The 19,390-nt window shown below is 43.7% G+C and overlaps 3 protein-coding genes across 8 annotated transcripts in view; 2 read left to right on the top strand and 1 right to left on the bottom strand.

The window, feature by feature from the left end:
* The window catches only part of LOC125721467 (NACHT, LRR and PYD domains-containing protein 12-like), a 247,462-nt gene that overhangs the window by 160,805 nt on the left and 67,267 nt on the right, over window positions 1-19,390 (bottom strand). The window lies entirely within an intron of this gene.
* LOC125721464 (NACHT, LRR and PYD domains-containing protein 12-like) overlaps window positions 1-19,390 on the top strand; it is a 388,574-nt gene that overhangs the window by 79,540 nt on the left and 289,644 nt on the right. The gene's annotated exons all lie outside the window — the stretch shown is intronic.
* Window positions 2,067-10,463, top strand: LOC125721499 (stonustoxin subunit beta-like). 3 transcript variants are annotated; one of them, XM_048997453.1, is made up of 5 exons: window positions 2,067-2,196; window positions 2,769-3,002; window positions 3,174-3,332; window positions 3,802-3,861; window positions 9,808-10,463. In XM_048997453.1, exons 1-4 carry the CDS (start codon window positions 2,107-2,109, stop codon window positions 3,829-3,831), a joined length of 513 nt encoding a protein of 170 aa, XP_048853410.1. In that variant the 5' UTR covers window positions 2,067-2,106; the 3' UTR covers window positions 3,832-3,861; window positions 9,808-10,463. The 3 variants fall into 3 exon arrangements, with proteins under 3 accessions (XP_048853410.1, XP_048853409.1, XP_048853408.1); XM_048997452.1 differs by lacking the exons at window positions 3,802-3,861; window positions 9,808-10,463 and having other exon boundaries at window positions 3,174-3,406; XM_048997451.1 differs by lacking the exons at window positions 2,067-2,196; window positions 2,769-3,002; window positions 3,174-3,332; window positions 3,802-3,861 and adding an exon at window positions 9,517-9,697.

The raw sequence follows: 19,390 nt of genomic DNA on the forward strand, positions 1-19,390 counted from the left end.
CAGAAACCTGCAGTTTTATATCTTGGACCCAGCAGTGTGGCCAGTGTCATTATGCTATGTGAGCTCTGTCTTCAGAGTGACCAATGCAGCTACAACTGGCTCTCCTTGATCATGTGATCATCGCAGCATTGAATAGGTGATATTCCAGCTGGTTTCCACTTCTGTAATCATTCTCAGAGTGGGTCTGCCCATCTGCTGCTGGATTTGACAAAGCCTTTCTCTAGCAGTTGTACTGGTTCTGAAGTAGGTCACACAGAATCTGTCTTACCTTGGATCTGATATCCTCAGGTCCTTGTGTCTGTTCTATGTTCTTCTTCACAGCCAAATTCAGTGCATGTACAATGCAGGTTGTGTGTCTGACACAGGCAATCACATTTTGTGCAGCGTCAGTGTGAGCCATCGGACTTTATTCTGTATTCCCCACTCCTCCATCAGGCTGCCTCGACTGCAGCCATGTTTTCTGCAGAATGAGACTTTGGGAATTTTCCTGCTCCCAATAATAAGGTCGACAGCTCAGTCTTATCATTTATAAAATGGCATTTGACTGCTAAATAAGCTTCCATATGTATGAATGTCCACATGTCAGATGTTAGTCTTACTGCTTTGGCCTTTCTCACCTCTTCCTTTGTCTCTTTTTCTATCTTAAATGTTTCTGTCACCAAACCCTTTCATGTTTGCCTGGATGGGAGAATGTAGGTTGGATCCAGGATCCCCACAACCTCCCTAAATCCTGCGTTATCCACTATGGTGAAGGGTTGTGCATATTGACCAAAGCCTCATCAATCATTTGTTTCTTGGTCTCTATACTGGGAAAATTATACAGATTATTGGGTAATACCCTCACCCAAATCTGATATTATGTATTCATACAATTATTATTATTATTCATACAATTATTATTATTAAATTAATTATTGAAAATGAATTATTATTAAATTATTATGATGATTAAAACTTACGCTGCAGTGTGTGTGTACGCCGAAATATGTGCTGTACAACAGGTTTGAAACCGGTAATGAGGATTGTGCCACATTTTCAGTTTCCAAAGCAGTCACATGGTTGAGTGTAGAATGAAGCTTCAGATAACCATGGTCACGTGTTCAGGGTGGAACGAAGGAAACTGAAGCTGTGCTTCAGAATGTAGTGAATCGCTTTTTTATTGTCAAGCTTAACATCACTAGCTGCCCCATTCCCTCTGTTAGTCTACGTGTCATTTTCTTAGCTACTTTTTCCCTGGTGAGTTTTGACCCCTTATTGTTCCTTTATTGTGTGTCTTTCCAGTTTGGTTCAGTCTCCTTAAATCCCTTTGTCTTGGAGCTTTTAAGTGGATCCTCACCTTGTTTCCCTGCCTGCACCAGGCTGCGCCCCAACATGCACATTAAATATATGATATGTTCAAATTCTGAAGAATCTTTAATGAATCCCATTTTACACATTTTCCTTTCTGAATTTGCGTGGAACATCAGTGATGCAGACTTTGACACAGTTTCCATATGAATGGGTCAAACAGTCCAATATTAAACCAACTTCCCAGCGGATTCAGAGTTTTTAGGGTCGCAGGAGAAAAGATGCATTGTTGTTGTTCACAGTGCAGTTTATACACAGTGGCCCATTATCAACTGACATGCGATCTGACATCAATCTAATAGGACGCCAGTTGAGTAGCCGGTCCTGCAGTGCAGCTCAGGACACATTCGCCTTCACATTGCTATAAGAATGTGGCCATATGCAGCCCAGACCACCTCCCAATGTGGTTTGAGTGATCGGATCTCAATGTATCTTCAATGCGTCCTGGGTAATTAGCGATGTCCACTTGTGATTGGATCACCCAGGACGCATGTTAATACCAGGTGGAAACAGGACCAAAGGGTCTATGTCCATTGAATCCTACCTACAATCAATAAATCATTAATGAACATCCATCCATCCATCCATCCATCTCCTATCCGGTAATCCAGGTCAGGGTCAGGGGGAGTGCCTGGAGCTTTTCCCAGGCAGCATAGGGCCCAAGGCTGGGGTCCACCCTGGACAGGATGATAAATGAATGTAATCTCAGCTAATGAAACAAACTTGTTTTGTCGTCTTGTTTCCTATCTGTAGAAACAAATGGGTGAAACACAGAGGGAATTTCAGCAGAGAATTCAGATGAGAGAGAAGGAGCTGCAGGAGCTGAGAGAGGCTGTGGCCTCATTCACAGTGAGTATGAACCTGAGGAGAAGATAACAGCTGGCTTGTGATCATAATGAATCTTCTTTCAGATTCAACAGATTGCAGATTTACAGACTTGTGCGGATTAATCAAATTAATGCTGCTGTGGGTTATTCTGGGTCAGTGGGATAAAGTTGCTGGATTACAGAGTTTAACCAAGTGTTGCAGCAGTAGTAGCTTATTTATTTAAAAAATACCATAAAAGGCCCATTTGAGAAAAATGCAACTTTTCACAACCCAGCGTAATGCAAATAAACACTAAAAAAGTCACCTATTAAACTGAGACCTAATGGTGACAACCAACCTGCCCCATACAGCCACTAGTCTCTGCCAAATCCCTGCAGCTGACAGTGTATGAGCTTAATGAGCGATCATTTCCAATCAGTGCTGGATGGGTTTCAGTACCTGAGGCGTCCAGCATGGTGTCGCTCCAAACCCCAGTCCTGTGCTGTTTTTATACCTCCTGTCGGCTCACATCTCTTTTGTACAATGAGGCTCTCTGGAGTCTCAAAAGGGGCCAATTGTAATTTACTGTCCTCTGCTCCCTGTGTCACCAACAGAGCTCAGCACAGTCAGCAGTGGAGGACAGCGAGAGGATCTTCACTGAGATGATCCGCTCCATTGAGAGAAGACGCTCTGAGGTGACAAAGCTGATCAGAGATCAGGAGAAGGCTGCAGTGAGTCAGGCTGAAGGAGACATGGACAGACTGAAGCAGGAGATCGATGAACTGAAGAGGAGACACTCTGAGCTGGAGCAGCTTTCACACACAGAAGATCACATCCATTTCCTCCAGGTAACAGAACAGCTACTTTGGCAATAAGAAAACCAGAGTATTCAAATGAATGCATATTGTCATTTGTATTTCAACTAGTCTGTCATTGGTCAGATGTTAAAGGTTCTGTTAATTAGATTGCAATACACATTTGTGTTGATGAAGCTGTTTAATCAGACTGTGTGTCTGTAGAGGCGCCAGGCTCTTCCTGTCACTCCTGAAGCTGGATTTGGACCCAGAATCTCTGTCAGTCCCAGATCTGATTTTGGGAATTTGAGGAAGGCAGTTTCTGAGCTGAAAGATCAACTGGAGAATGTTTGCAGAATGAAAATGGCAGAGATCCATCACCAGGTTAATACATTTTCTAGTCTGTTCATGTTAATATAGACCAGGGCTGGCCAATCTTACCCAGAAAGGGCTGCTTTTGCTGGATTACTAATTAGAGGACTGATTGGCTGAAGGGTCTCACACCTGGGGTTGAACAGCTGCAGAGAGAGTATGCAGTACAGTCAGCCTCACATTTGTGTGACCAAGTCAGTTTGTTTACAATAAGTTTAAATCTTTGTGATAACTGGTGAAAGAGCTTCACATTCTACTGGCTGCAAAACCCAGATCACATGAAACATGTTTCTTCTACATTACAGAAACCAAAAATCTGTATTATGTGTCACTTAGCATGATTTGCCGTTTGTTAAAATGCCTGTTATTGTCCCTCATAATGATAATACCCCACTGCTGTTATCTCCACAGTGAATGAAGTCCATCTCCCACAAGTAAATTCCTTTTACTCACATCCCTGTTTCTCTCTGTCTCCTTCTAGTTACCAAAGACACCGTCCTACTGGTATTAGTGCCCAGGACCAGAGCAGAATTCTTACACTGTGAGTCTGTTCACACACTCGCTTCTCTCTCCCTGTATGAGGTGGAGTGTGTTTTATTGTGTTTTATTGTGTTTCATTTTCTACTGCTAGTGGAGCTTCTCTTTCTCTCTTCCGCTGCCTCCTGGTCTTTCACATTTACATGAGCTTTTTATTTCGGTGGACTTTGAATCCCATTGCTAAGTAAGGCAAGTTTATTCAGGGTGCTTTTCCACTGCACCAGGTTCGGTACTTTTGGTTCTTTCCCTTTTCCATTAACTTCCAGTCGAGTACCAGTACCAGAAGTTCCAGTACCAAAAAGCACCACTGCAACTGCGATACTTTTTCGGTACTTCAGAACTTTGGTGTGGGACTTACAAACACGTTCATTGTTGTCTTGCCCGGCTCGTCCACTTCTCGTGTGTGCCACGCCCCCTGATTACCCACTTGTGCTTCCCTGATCGTCTCCAGCTTTGTCCACTTACTTTGATTAGTCCCGTCCTATTTAAGTCCTGGTCTTACCTGTTTCCCTTGTCAGTCATAGATGTTAGTCGGCGTCAGATGTTTTCAGTCCTGAGTCTCCCCATTAAACCCCCGTATACCCTGAATCCTGCCTGTTTGCCTGCTTTCCGCTTGCTCGCCCACCTGTGCGATTACCCGCGTCCAGATCGTGACAATTGTCAATTTAAAAGACAATTTTAAAAAGTCTAAAAGCCCAAAAAACAAACAGTTAACTTAAAAGAAGTGACATTGTAGAGGCAGCGTATGACTCAACTCCTGCTGATTTAATTTATTGAGAACCTGCAGCAAACAGTAACGTTTTAAGCCCTGATTATAATGAGCCGACAGTGTTAGCAGACCTCAGGTCTTCAGGAAGCTTGTTCCAAAGACAGGGAGCATAGAGACTAAAAGCTGCTTCAGCCTGTTTGGTCTTCATTCTGGGACACTGAGTAAAGTTTCAGGGGTCTGGATGCTTCAAAGGTTCAAGGAAGTTAGTGCCATTTAGTGCCTTGTAGACAACGAATAATATATTTAAAAATCAACCCAGGAAGCCAGTGCAGTGATTAAGGAGCTGTGTGATATGCTCCACTTCCTTGGTGTTAGTGAGGACTCTGGTGGCAGCATCCTGGATGAGCTGCAGCTGTCTGACTGATTTATTACCAAGACCTGCAAAGACACCATTTCAATAGTCTAGCCTGCTGGAAATAAACACATGAACAAGCTTTTCCGTATCTGGTTTAGAGAGAAATCCTTCTCTCTCTCTTATTGTGCTAGTTTCAGCTTCTGTTGGGTGGATCTTAAGCAGACCTTGGGCTGGACCTGGGAACACTGTACTGATGCCTCATTTCCACCAACATGGAGCCGGTGCTGGGCTGGTTGTCACTTGATGCCTTTTCAGAACCTGCCTGCATTTCCACCAGTTTAAAAAATGAACATAGGTGACAGTGAGAGTAAAGGTTCATATGTATTCCGTTTTGTTGGATTTGTTCTTATCTGTTCCAGAGTAAGTTTTTATAAGCTGCCAACTGTCCTCTTACCGATCGCGCTATTAAAGATGCCAATAACTGAACTTTGCAATCTGCCTCATGATCTCTTCGCCACTCAAGTGCCACTATTTTATTTATTAGACCTGGTTTTCATTTATAATGCAAAGTTACTCCGATAATAAGCTGGCTAGTTGTTTTACTGCTGGCACCGGAAATATTAGACAAAACTATATTGGTGATTGACTGAATTATCCAGGTATGCGGACGGTTTGGACACGATGGCCCCTCCCACTTGCACTGATGTTATGAGAACTTTTTTTTTTTTTTTGTGGTGGCCTATAGCCTTCTACCTTTGACCGAATCACAGCCATGATATACCGGAGTATCTTCTTATATGTTATTGCTTAATTATACTGCACTCATAAAGCATTATAAACACAGCTATAAATATTTATAAAAAAGCATAACACATTATATCCACCATTATAATGCTTTATGAATGCTTTATGACACACTCAGCTATAAGGCACTATAGATACCTTCATAATGCAATACAAAGCATCCTTAATGCTTATACCGATCATTATAATGCATTATGAAGGTATTTATAGGGCACTAAAGATGAAAGCTTCATACATCATTCATTATGCATAATAAGCATGCCTATAATGTGTTATGCCTTTTGATAAATATTTAAAGCCATGATTATAATGCATAAGAATGGATTATTATTTGTTGTGATTTTTTTTTAATTACTAACAACATGGCCTTAAGTGTTACAGAGATTTTATAGTGTTCCGTAATCTGAGCAAATGGAAGCATGTAGATGTTGAACAAAGAGGCTCAGTGAGGATTATAATTCTAATTGGTGATCAGTGTTGACACACCACAGCACACAGTGCACAACACCGAAATGTGTCCTCTGCTTTTAACCCATATGTGACATCGTGACATAGCAAGGGGCAGCTAATTCAGCGCCCTGAGAGCAGTGCTTTGCTTAGGGTCCCTCAGCGGTGCCTTGCTGGTCGGGAATTCAATCCAACAATCTCTCAATTACTAGTGCGCATCCCTAACCATTAAGCCACCACTGCCCACTGCCAATAACGGACCCTTGAGGAACTCCATATGTAATTTCTGTTCATTCAGATTCATAATTACCCTTCTGACAGAAAGTAGTGCCTGACTTGTAAAAATAATTAAAACCCATTAAATAAGGCGGCGGCTCCACCTCCTTCCCTAAGTGCTCTAGTCTCACTGATAAAGGGCAGGTAGGAGTAGCTGGTTTGATCAGGGCTGCTGCATAGGTTTCATTTGACCCCATTTCAGTTTAAAGCATAAAAATCAAGGTTTATCCTGATAATACAATCAGTCATTAATAATGATTTTCCAGCCACAGACCTGTTATTCAGTAAAGATCAGTTTAATGTATTAAACACATTGTCTGACCCAGTGTGTAGGTGACACACAACTGGAGTCAGATGAGAGAGAGAGTAGCTGTGGGCTTTGATGCACTTTGTCCCCCCTGAAGTCAGTCAGAGCAGGAATGGCTGACACTGGGGCTGCTCCTCACTGCCTAGTGTGGGCTGTAGCTACAGCAGGGGATCCAAGGGCCAGTGGGGTAAGGGCCCCCTGTCCTAGATGTCATCATGCACTGTAATGCTGAAAGCTGGGAAACTGCCCTCGCTTTGTTTGGGTAGCAGGAACTTTTGGTATCACTCAGTAACAGCTCATCAAAACCTTTTATCTGCATCCTTATCTTGTGTGAGCTACGGTATCTATGAGCAGTGAGGTTCGGGGGGGGGGCTTCCTTCCCTCACATTTGCCCTTTTTGTGCATTCGCTGACTGTACTTTTTTTCAGATTCATTAATATTGTCCTAAGACGGCACCTGCAGTCTTACCCAAACTGGCTGTGACACTGAACATCTCCTAAGTCTGTGCTTTAGGGCCATGACTTCACACGGCACGACTACACTTGCGTGTAGTTTACATCTATCTGGAGGACTGAAGGTCATGTCCACCGGGGGGCAGTGCGAGAAAACCATCTTGGTCGGTTCCTTCGTTTCCAGTCTCACTTGTTAGTATGAGGTTGTGGCATTAAATGTTGTACAAGGACGAAGGAGTCAAGACGGCACTCTGAAGAACACGCTTTGATTAGAGCTGCAAGCCGACTTGGTTTGTTTACCATGTACTGTGAACTATATGCAGTTTTACTACTGTCTGGTTTTATTTAATCATCCAGTGACTGCAATAACTATACATAGTCATGATTAGCTTGATGATAGGCTTGCTGACTTTCTAGCCTAAAGAAATAGGCTGAGTTCTGCTCACCTTGTTCAAGCCATTTTTGCCACAATCTAACAAAGGCTCCTTCTGCCTTATGTTTGTATATAATCATCCAATTTATTCTGTAAGTCACCTCCTACAATTTTTTCTGTATCAGTAAGACGATTGACTGGTTTGCAGGTTAAAGCAGTAAATCTCATTTATAATTTTGTTTTCTTCATCTCTTCCGATTCGAGCCAAGTCACTACTAAACCTTCTGACAAATTTTGCTACATGATGTTATTATTGCAATACTTTTTTCTGTATTGGGTCTGTTCCAGTGTAAGTCAGTTAATTATTCTATATTTAAAATAGCTACTTTATTTCTCAAGATTGATCTGTTTATTATCCAATTTGAAGATATTTTATATCCAGTACACGATGACAAAGATTGCATGTTCTCCCCATGTCGTCGTGGGGTTTCCTCCGGGTACTCCGGTTTCCCCCCACAGTCCAAAGACACGCTGAGGCTAGTTGGAGTTACTAAATTGCCCATAGGTGTGCATGTGTGAGTGACTGGTGTGTGAGTGTGCCCTGCGATGGGCTGGCCCCCCATCCTGGGTTGTTCCCTGCCTCGTGCCCATTGCTTCCGGGATAGGCTCCGGACCCCCCGCGACCCAGTAGGATAAGCGGTTTGGAAAATGGATGGATATATATATAATATATATAACCGCACACACACACACACACAAATAGATTATATGTTATATATTAGATAAGTGTCAGAAAAATCGATGGATGGATGGAACTGTATGAAAAATAATGCTGCTCATGAAAGTAGGCAAGTAAGAATTTCAGGTTAGAATTTCATTGTACCTTGTACGCATGACACTGCTTTCTTAGAAACTTATACTGCCATTAAATTTTGAAGATGCTGTACAAAGAACACAGTGTTCGGAATTTTTCTTTACTTGTCTGTGAAAATATACAGCTCTTCTGGACACTCATTCTTAAAAAAATCAGATGCTACTTTAATACTATCTGTACCGTTAGTAAAGACAATGTTCCGTGACAAAACGTGACCATACTGCCACGCCAATTTCTGGTGGCACTGCACGTCGCGCATGCTTCTTGTTATCCTCATGTAAGTGCACAGACGAAGCCGGAATCAACACAGAAAACACGTGGCGGCCAGACTGGTACCTCTCCGCGCACGTATAAGCGGACGTGTTTGTATAGACGTTTATGATGCATTTTACTCCTCCGCGGACGACCGCCTGCCGCACTCCAAATTTGTCTTTAAACGCCAACATAGATGATTTTGATGAGGATTGGGGTAGTTTGCAAACCCTACAGCCAATTTGCACGGTAATAGAACTGTTGCATACATATAAATGCGTATGCATATGTGTGCAGACTTGTTGACCAAATTGAAAATCTCACACCAGCCAGTTGATCAAAGCTGGCAGCCCCGTGAACTGCCGCTCTGAATTTGTAAAACGTAGGGAAACATACACAGACCTCGCGGCTGTGGTACGTGTGCAGGGAATATCAGAATTACTACTAATACTTAAATAGGACACGTGCGCATGTGCAAAGTACACAGCTTGACCAGAGAAATATGAACGTTTCCATGTACGCATACGCGGTGTAATACGCGAGTGCTGCGCTTTGCGGAGAACCAGCCTAGATGCGTCCGCGTTGGGAGCGTCGAGTCGGCGCGCTGCTGGAGAGAGGTGTGTGTCCAAAGTGGATTAAAAGTTCATATTGTGACCTAAAGACAAACTCACTTTTAGTGGTAATCTTTGTTGTGTAATTTTATGGTTAATATGTTTGATGAATGCTGTTTGTAATTTTATTTACCTGTAATTAAGCCTATTAGTTTAACACCCGCGTCATTTCGGCGCGTCTTCCCGCCGGCGTCCAACATTTCCTGAGGTATTTCACATATTTGACTTTTTATATTTTATGTATCGTACAGAATAATAGAGCGCAGGCTAAAGTGCAGTTCGGCCCCAGCGAGTCTCTCAGCGCGGCGTGTCTCACAGCGCAGGGGGCAGCCGGAGCGCCGCAGACTCGGGCGGCTACATGAGTATATTGGGAATAAAATGTGTGTATTGGAGCGAGTTCTGTGTGAGTGAGTGTGTGAGGTGTGACAGTGATAATGATGGAGATGCTGGGCTTCGTCATGGGATCAATCGCTCTTCCTCCTGCCTACAGACTCCTGCCAGCTGACGCTGGACCCCAACACAGCAAACAGCCGCCTGTCTCTGTCAGGGGGGAACAGGAAGGTGACATGGGGGGCAGAGCAGCCATATCCTGATCATCCAGAGAGATTTGACAGATGGAGCCAAGTTCTGTGGAGAGAGAGTCTGACTGGTCGCTGTTACTGGGAGGCTGAGTGGAGTGGAAATGGAGCCTGGATAGCAGTGACTTATAAAGAGATCAGGAGGAAAGGAGGGAGTTATGACTGTGGGCTTGGATTCAATGACAAGTCATGGAGTCTGTACTGTAATACTAACAGTTACTCTGTCCTGCACAATAATAAACAGACTCTCATACCCATAAAGCCCTCAGGCTCCCGCAGAGTAGGAGTGTATCTGGACTGGGGGGCTGGTGCTCTGTCCTTCTACAGAGTCTCCTCTGATGGACTGACCCCCCTGTACAGCTTCACCTCCTCATTCACTGAACCCCTCAATCCAGAGTTTTGGGTTTATCCAAACTCCCCCGTGTCGCTGTGCATGCTGGGATAGCTCACTGTGTGCTGGAGGAATCATTTTTACCTTATCAGAGTGTCACATGTCGCTGCTTCTCCGTGGCAAAAAGGTAAAATCTCTGCTTTATAACCAGTATAACCCTTTTTACTCTGTCTGAAGTGTGACATGTTAATAATTGGGTTCTGTAAGCTGAACAAACATACAAAATGACTGTTTTTCTCTGACGTATGTTCTATGTTGGCTGTTAATGCACCAAAACTGCCTAAACAAATTCATAGTACATGCAGTTGTACCAATGGAGTGAATTCTGATTCTGAATAAAATAAAATGTAATGAAATCTAAGCCTGATGAGTGGGGGGAGCTTTTCCCCTCCCCTCTATATGTATATTTTATATTTCTGTCTATATATTGTATTTGCTACCTGTACACTGACAATAAAGGCTTCCTATTCTATCCCATTAATGTCCCGGTTCCGCGCTGCCCAGAACGTAACTGAGTAACAGACTTAATCCGCGCTCTCTGCTCACTGAGCGCAGCAGCCTGATATCGCAGCGGCGACGCTTTGGCCAGCAGGGGGCGGCAGACGGCAGACAGTTTATTAACGCAAAACCTACAGCGGTCCTGAGGTAACTTAGTAAAGATAATAACATAATCAAATTAATCATATATTAACTAAGTAAACATAAATAACATAAAATCTTAATAAGGCACGTTAGTACAACAACAGAGAAGCACCTGATCATCATCAAGTAGTGTAGGTGATTACCAATTACCAGAAAAAAATCACATAAATCCTGTTTCATTAGGAATCCTGAGATATATACAGTACTGTGCAAAAGTCTTAGGGAGTCATAGGAGTCATCAGCTGGGTCCAATAAATCTGACCGCCGTAGTCACAGTTAGCATTAGCACAACTTCTCTATCCATGGCCTTCTCACTTCATAAGTCAAAGTCAACTTTACTGTCATTGTGTATGAGCACAACGAAATGGGGTAGTAGGGCCAATAAAGGTAGTAGAATAGAATAAATAACAATAAAGGCAGTGCGACAATTAGCGTCCTGAATATATATATTATATATATATATATATATATATATATATATATATATATATATATATATATATATATATACACACACACACACACATATATATATATATATATATATATATATATATATATATATATATATGACATTGCTAATGGCCACATTCGGATTCAGATATAAAGTCAAAGTAATTAAAAATCTGGGGCCGAGTGCCTGAAAGACTTCAAGTCCTGCTACAGGTTGTCCTGTAACTAATAGTTGTCCTATGGGCAGATTCCCCCACCTGAGCTGTAGATCTCTGCAGCTCGTCCAGAGTCACCATGGGCCTCTTGGCTGCATTTCTGATCAGCGCTCTCCTTGTTCAGCCTGTGAGTTCAGGTGGACGGCCTTGTCTTGGTAGGTTTACAGTTGTGCCATACTCTTTCCATTTCTGAATGATTGCTTGAACAGTGCTCCGTGGGATGTTCAAGGCTTTGGAAATCTTTTTGTAGCCTAAGCCTGCTTTAAATTTCTCAATAACTTTATCCCTGACCTGTCTGGTGTGTTCTTTGGAATTCATGGTGTTTTTGCTCCCAATATTCTCTTAGACAACCTCTGAGGCCGTCACAGAGCAGCTGTATTTGTACTGACATTAGATTACACACAGTTGCACTCTATTTAGTCATTAGCACTCATCAGGCAATGTCTATGGGCAACTGACTGCACTCAGACCAAAGGGGTCTGAATAATTACGCACACCCCACTTTGCAGTTATTTATTTGTAAAAAATGTTTGGAATCATATATGATTTTCGTTCCACTTCTCACGTGTACACCACTTTGTATTGGTCTTTCACGTGGAATTCCAATGAAATTGATTCATGTTTGTGGCTGTAATGTGACAAAATGTGGAAAAGTTCAAGGGGGCCGAATACTTTTGCAAGCCACTGTAAACCACAGGCATCACCCTAACGGTAAGAAGTGTGATCCGCTTACGACTGACACGCAGTACAGACAGGATCCCATCCAACACGGGACCCACTATAGGCTCACACAGAAATAAAGGAGAAAAACACCAGCTGCCTTTTCCAAGCTGTTTACATTCCTGCGCTTCCTCATGGTGACAGTAACAGCCCGTGTCACATGACCACTGTCATGTCCTACCCATCACACCTGCCTGACCCTCCTGTCTCCTCATTAGCGTGACCCTGATGATTCATGCCTGTTGCTTGTTGCCCCTCGTTAGTCTTTGCATTTAAGTATCTATTTGTCTCGTCAGCCCCAGTCCGGTCATTGATGTTAAACCTTCCTGCTGCCTGTGACCTTCCCGGTTGCCAGTCCTCCCATTTGTGATCCCTCACGATCCTCTTTGTTTCCAGTCTCAGCCCATCTAGTTCAGCAAACCCCCTTTTTGTTTCGCTACCAAGGATACAGAGATGAGAGTCTTTTACCAAGCGTACGGTGTCCAGAGTGGATGAGCATGACCACAGTGAGAAGAGGATCTGATGGATGGAGGACCTAAGTACCATAATCTTAGTAACGCATGAGCAGAATTGGACCATAAGAGGAACTGGCCGGCTCCATCTCACACATGGTACGTGGGTGTAGAAGTTACTCAAAACCATATGGCTGAAATCCTCCACATGTGCATTTTGAATGTATTGGGCATGTTGTCCTGTTTTAACCATGAGAATCCAGTGAGGGGCGACTCAGTGGGTAACAGGGCTGCCTTGCAGCTGCAGTGTTGAATGTTTCCATCCTTCTCCTATGCTGTCTGTGTGGCGTTTGTTTGCTCTCTTTATCCCACATGGGTTTCTTCCTGCAGCGACTCAGACAGGCATCTGTAAATTGTCCGGACTCCATAACTGTGAGTGTGCCTTGTGATTAAATGGCATTCTATCCATGGTGGACCCCAGCTTTGTGCCCTGCGTTTCCTGTAATTGGCTCTGGGATACCCTTGTGATAAGTGTTTGGAAGATGGATGCATCACATCTTAGTACTTGTGACGATCTATCCCGTCTCCTCCCAATTGAGCCAGCAGAGGTCACTAAATGCCCTCCGTAACTCTCCTAACCCTCCCCAGCTGTATCCCATCATTGACGTTCTCCACCCTGATCTGTTAGCCTCCTACACCTCTCTCCCGTCGGTGATTACTGTGTATAAATGTTCCTGCTCTCATGGTTCCTCAGCTCCGTCATCGTTGTTCCAAGTGTTGTTTGCTGTATTCCCTTAATAAAGCCTGTGTCTTTCCCAGAGCTACTGCATCTGAGTCGTCCTTAACCCACTTTGTATTACTCATCACATAGAATATCCATTTACATTTAACCCCATGGACACTAAGCTTTTCTCCCAGGGGTCTAAGGTAAGAGAGATCAATTGGACCAATTTGTCCAGATAAATACATTTGTAAAAGAAGTAGTGAATACGTTTCCAATCAATTCCTATTACACATTGATGTTATAATCAGAAGCCACATTATGAAATGGAATATATCCAAACAGCATTTTAATCTGACCAGTAGGGCATGCTGTTGTATCACTTGTAGAAACACTTTTGCATTTACCAGACTTGTTTACCCAAAGTGACTTACAGCAGTGGGAAGGGTAATGTTTTATGTATATTCTTGGGGGATTTGAACCCATGACCAATGCATCATAAATGCAACACTCTACTTGTTCAGCTAGAGAATCTCTATGAAAAAAGTCCTAATGACTTGAAGTAATCAGCTCCTAATGCCAGGTAGCTGAAAACACAATGAGGTTCTTCCTCAATGTGATGCTGCCCAACCCAGCAGACGGGAATCTGATGAATCAGACACGCCTGCCAGTGTCCAGTTTAACCTTTGGGGTCCGTAGACTCGACGGCCAATCAGAGATGGCAGACAGCTGTCCGCATGGCCCCGATTGAGCGGTACGTTTGCGTAACCTGCTGGCTGTAAAAGGAGACCATGTGTTTGAATGCTGCATCGCAGGCCTGACACATGAGAAAGACCAGATGCCAGCCACCTCAGACATGTGGATTTTATCTGTGTTCCACAGGCACTTTCATATAAGTGATTTACAGGAACAGCCAGTCTAGTGCAGGGCAGCGCAAACACCCTCATGCATATACTGGTTTTAGCACAGCTTCATTGTAAAGCATATCAGATGGCCTCAGAATCCTGCTCCCTGCTTAATACAAGGTGAATAGGGAGTAGGAACTAGGGGACTAAGGACTATGGGATTAGGGGCCACAGGACTAGGAGACTATGGGACTAAGGGAATAGGGGACCAGGGGAAAAGGGGCTACAGTGTTAGGGACCATGGGACTAAGAAACAAGGAGACTAGGGACTTGTGGATCATGGAAGTGGGGCAAAGGGGAATTGGGCACTATGGACTATGAGACTAAGGTATAGAGGGACCACAAAATTTGAGCACTTAAGACTAGAGGACTGTTGGACTGCAATGCAGCATCTCCGGAAACCTGTTTACTCCTGCTGGGCAGCTTTCATGTGGCACCCCCTGCTGGACAGTAGAGACACTACAGAGGCTGTGTATTGTGTTCAGTCACCTTTTACTGTAAATCACACATGGGTTCACGCTCATTTGTGTCTGCTCTGAATCCCCATGGGCCGAGGTGAAAACTCCATCCACTTTAGGTAATTCAGGGGCCTCTTGCCAAGTTATGTGAGCTTCGTGTCTGTCGATTCTTTGGGCTTCCGTACTGGAAGCAGTCCAGGGTAATTCTGGGAAAGTGTGGAGCTTAGACAAACCAAACTACAGCGTAACATGCTGCCAAGGGGGATTTTAAGATTTTGGTATATTGTGTGGGCATCTTTCTGTTCTTGATATTGATTGATGTATGTAATTATGTAGTATTTTTAATATACGGATAGCGCACTATTGTATACAAAGCGACAAGCCAAGCTTGCAGTTTTGCAGTGTTCATGTGCTGCCACCTTCTGGGAAAACGAAGAACGGATTTTCAGATTAAGATCTAAAAAACTACACATTTACATTTTAGCCCATGTTACACTGGGCTTTTCTCCCAGTGCAGTAAGGTCAGAGAGACCTACCAGCGAGAAATCTACCATAGTTACTGTTGTATATACATTTATACTGACTTACATTTTACTTATTTATCAGAAGCTTTTATCAAAACGACATACAAATGAGGAAGCAGATTGACACTGTACGGTGCTGGGCGTCGCCCCGGTATGCAAAGTGCTTGGAAAGATTAAAAGCGACAAAACATTGTATAAAAGATCGAGTCCAAGTGCAACAATTATTAAAAATAATACTTAAGAATATCAGTAACAGAGCTCAGCACCAGCATGTATGGGCCCTCAGGACCTGTGATGATGAGCACAAAAACACCAACGCAAATCCCCAAACTGCACAATATTGTGTTTTGAGTGAAACCTCAATGAGTCTTGAGGTCCATGATACTGTAATAATTTCGAGGAACTTTATCGCTGCATGCAATTCCCAAAGCGCACCACTAGATGGCGGCTTCCTACCGTGAGCTGAAACAGCCGCCGTAGGGGCGATACGCGGCAAGTTTCCCCAGCCGCCAACCGGCGTGCACCGGGGCTGCGTCTGGGTCAGGCTTTTGCCTGCTGCTTTCCTCCAGCTTATTTTCTTGTGTAACTTGGTGCTGGGCTCCTCGCCATATAAACAAACTCAGCCTAGCAAACATTAAGAAATCTGGATGCTATGAAAGGATCGTCTACCATACTCCCATATTCCACTCTGCTTTCATCCAATTGTCTTTGGTTTGTGCTGCTGGGAACCATTATCGCTGTCCTTTTATTTTGCTGCAAACGTAATCGTATGATCACATTATATCGCGACGTCCCTTGTCCCCACCCACGTTTTGTTGAAACTGCATGAAGGTCAGACCCACTTTTGTACCGTTTGAAACACATGTTGATCATTTTTTCTCCTGCAAAAAAGAGCATTTACTTTTATTTTGGAGATATTTTTTTGCAAAGCGACTTACAATTGAGAAAGCGGCGAGTTGAGCAGCAAACTTAAGGCGGTGTGACTAAGCAGGTTTGGACCCATGAAGCTCAAATTCCACAGTCAAACAATTTAAAATTGTTTCTTTGAGAAGGCAGACGCAGGCAGTCACCGGTGCGTTTGGGGTTAAGGGCCTTAGTCACAGGAGCATAGTGATATAAGCCACTGAGCCAAACGCCAACCCACAGCACTGACCTCTGGCAGAATTCACCTTTACAAGCATGTTTGGCAAATGCCACTAAGTACAAAACTGATGCACTTTTACATAAATAATTGTACTTATCATCAGGGTTCAAGTGTCAGAAGTGCTTCTGCTACTCTTTAGTAAGGTTGCAAATTCCATCTGTCCATCCATCCATCTTCTGTAGCCAGGTACACGCACACACACAGGCGCACACATGCACGCTAACACGCGCACACACACACAGACGCACACACACAGAGGCGCACACATGCACGCTAACACGCGCACACACACACAGACGCACACACACACACACAGACGCACACACACAGAGGCGCACACATGCACGCTAACACGCGCACACACACACAGACGCATACACACACGCTAACACGCACACACACACAGACGCACACACACAGAGGCGCACACATGCACGCTAACACGCGCACACACACACACACAGACGCACACACGCACGCTAACGCACACACACACACACAGAGGCGCACACATGCACGCTAACATGCGCACACACACACAGACGCACACATGCACGCTAACGCGCGCACACACACACAGACGCACACATACACACAGACGCAGACGCACACACGCACGCTAACACGCGCACACACACACAGACGCACACACACACAGACGCACACATGCACGCTAACGCGCACACACACAAACACACATGCGCACACAGACACGCACGCACACGCGCACACACACAGAGGTTTGTAATTATATCTTTGTGGGGACTCTCCATTTGTTTCGATCGTGAAAACTCTAATCCCAACAATGACAGTCTACCCAGCCCCAACCTTAACCAAAAGTAAGCAAACAAAATACAAGATTTTAGGTATTTTCAGTTTTGTGATTCTATTCACAGATTTTTTTATGAAATTGAGGTTATGTTTGTGGGGTGTGGGGAGTGAAAATGTCCTTATATGGCAAAAAAAACCTTATATGGTTTTTATCACATCGTGGGGGACGTTTGGTTCCCCCAATGTAATACACTGTGTTCACAATTATTAGGCGAGTTGTGTTTATGGGATTAATTTTTATAATAAACAAATATAGTGTCATCAGTCAGTCCAAAATGTTAATGAACCTGAAGCCTGAATGTTATGCAAAGGAAATGTGAGTGTGAACATTATCAGGGGAAAACACGTGTGTGCACAATTATTAGACAACTATTGGTGTGCACAATTATTACACAACTATTAGTGTGCAGAATTATTACACAACTATTAGTGTGCACAATTATTACACAACTATTAGTGTGCACAATTATTACACAACTATTAGTGTGCACAATTATTATGCAACTAAATGGAAAACCTACATTTTCCCATCTCCCTTGTTTATTATCATCTTTCAAAGTGCGATTAATAAACAAACATCACATAATTTCCAAATAAACAATTCTGACATGAAATATCAATTAGTGAGCAATATAGCCACCTCCTTACAGATGTAGTGGGAAGTGTGAGTGTCCTGCAGGCTGGAGAGAGAGCTGCTGATGATGCGCTCAGCGGTCCGGACCCTTCAGAAGACTGTGCAGACCGCTGAGTGCATCATCGGCAGCTCTCTCCCCAGCCTGCAGGACACTTACACTTCCCGCTGCATCCGTAAGGCCACCAGCATTGTGACTGACCGGTACCATCCCACCCACCAACTGTCTACTACCCCTCTTCCATCCGGAAGAAGATTCTGCAGCATCAGGAGCAGATCTGCACGACTGTGCAATAGCTTCTTACCCCAAGCAGTCCGGCTCCTGAACAGCAATAAGTCTTCCATTCATGGAATCTGGTATTTTCTTGATCTGTTGACAATAAACTTTTTGTGCAGCAGCAACCACAGCCTCCCAGATACTGTTCAGAGAGCTGTACTGCTTTCCTTCACTGTAAATCTCCCGTTTAAGCAGGGCCCACAAGTTCTCAATAGGGATTATGTCAGGTGATTATGTCATTATTCTGTCATCCTTAAGGCCTTTACTGGCTAGCCATGCAGTGGAGTACTTCGATGCATGCGATGGAGCATTGTCCTGCATAAAAATCATGGTCCTGCTGAAAGATGCTGACTGTTTCCTGTACCACTGCTTGAAGAAAGTGTCTTCTAAAAACTGACAGTAGGTTTGGGAGTTGAATTTGAATCCATCTTGGCATTTTCTGGGAAAGTAGAGTGTACCCTTGGGGAGGTGGGCTCCGGCTGGGCTTAAGATACGGTTTCATTAATGAGACTCACATGGTCAGAAGGATTGAGGTAAACGAGTCTCACTGGCTGTTTCTGAAAGTGGGACCCCCCCCCCCCCCAATAAAAATCTCACATCTTCCCATTAAAATAATAATTGTAACTCTCCACTATGATTATTCATGTTACAAGGTCCAACTGACAGCACTACTTTGAGGAGAGTTCTTCATCTTCTACCTGTGTGTTGGTAGAATAGTGATTCAGAACTTGGGCCTGTGATCTGAAGCAGGCGGGTGTTTGCCGTTGTACCTTTGAGGGAGGTTCCTCACTGAATTAATCTTGTTTGTATAACCCTTCAGCAGCGAGAGTAGTAACTATTGTAGTAAGATGGAGCTGGAGGGTGCGATCTCTTCAGGTATCGTGATTTTGTTAAATTGATTGATTAATTGTTGTGGCCAGCGTACGTATATAAGATCCAGTTGTAGTTGTCTGTTGGACCACCCTGTAACCAGTGACGCGACTCTCCATGTGCCAGTATCTCCTTTTTCAAAGTTGTGGGTATCTCCATCGCTGCAGTTTGCGAGGGCTTGGTAACCTAGCCACTTGCAGTTGTTTCCCGTTTTAAGGTTCCCTTTTAATACCGCTTGTGATCAGTCAGTGGATGGCGATT

This window comes from Brienomyrus brachyistius, unplaced genomic scaffold (genome assembly GCF_023856365.1).
Source record: "Brienomyrus brachyistius isolate T26 unplaced genomic scaffold, BBRACH_0.4 scaffold33, whole genome shotgun sequence".
Classification (NCBI taxonomy): Eukaryota; Metazoa; Chordata; class Actinopteri; order Osteoglossiformes; family Mormyridae; genus Brienomyrus; species Brienomyrus brachyistius.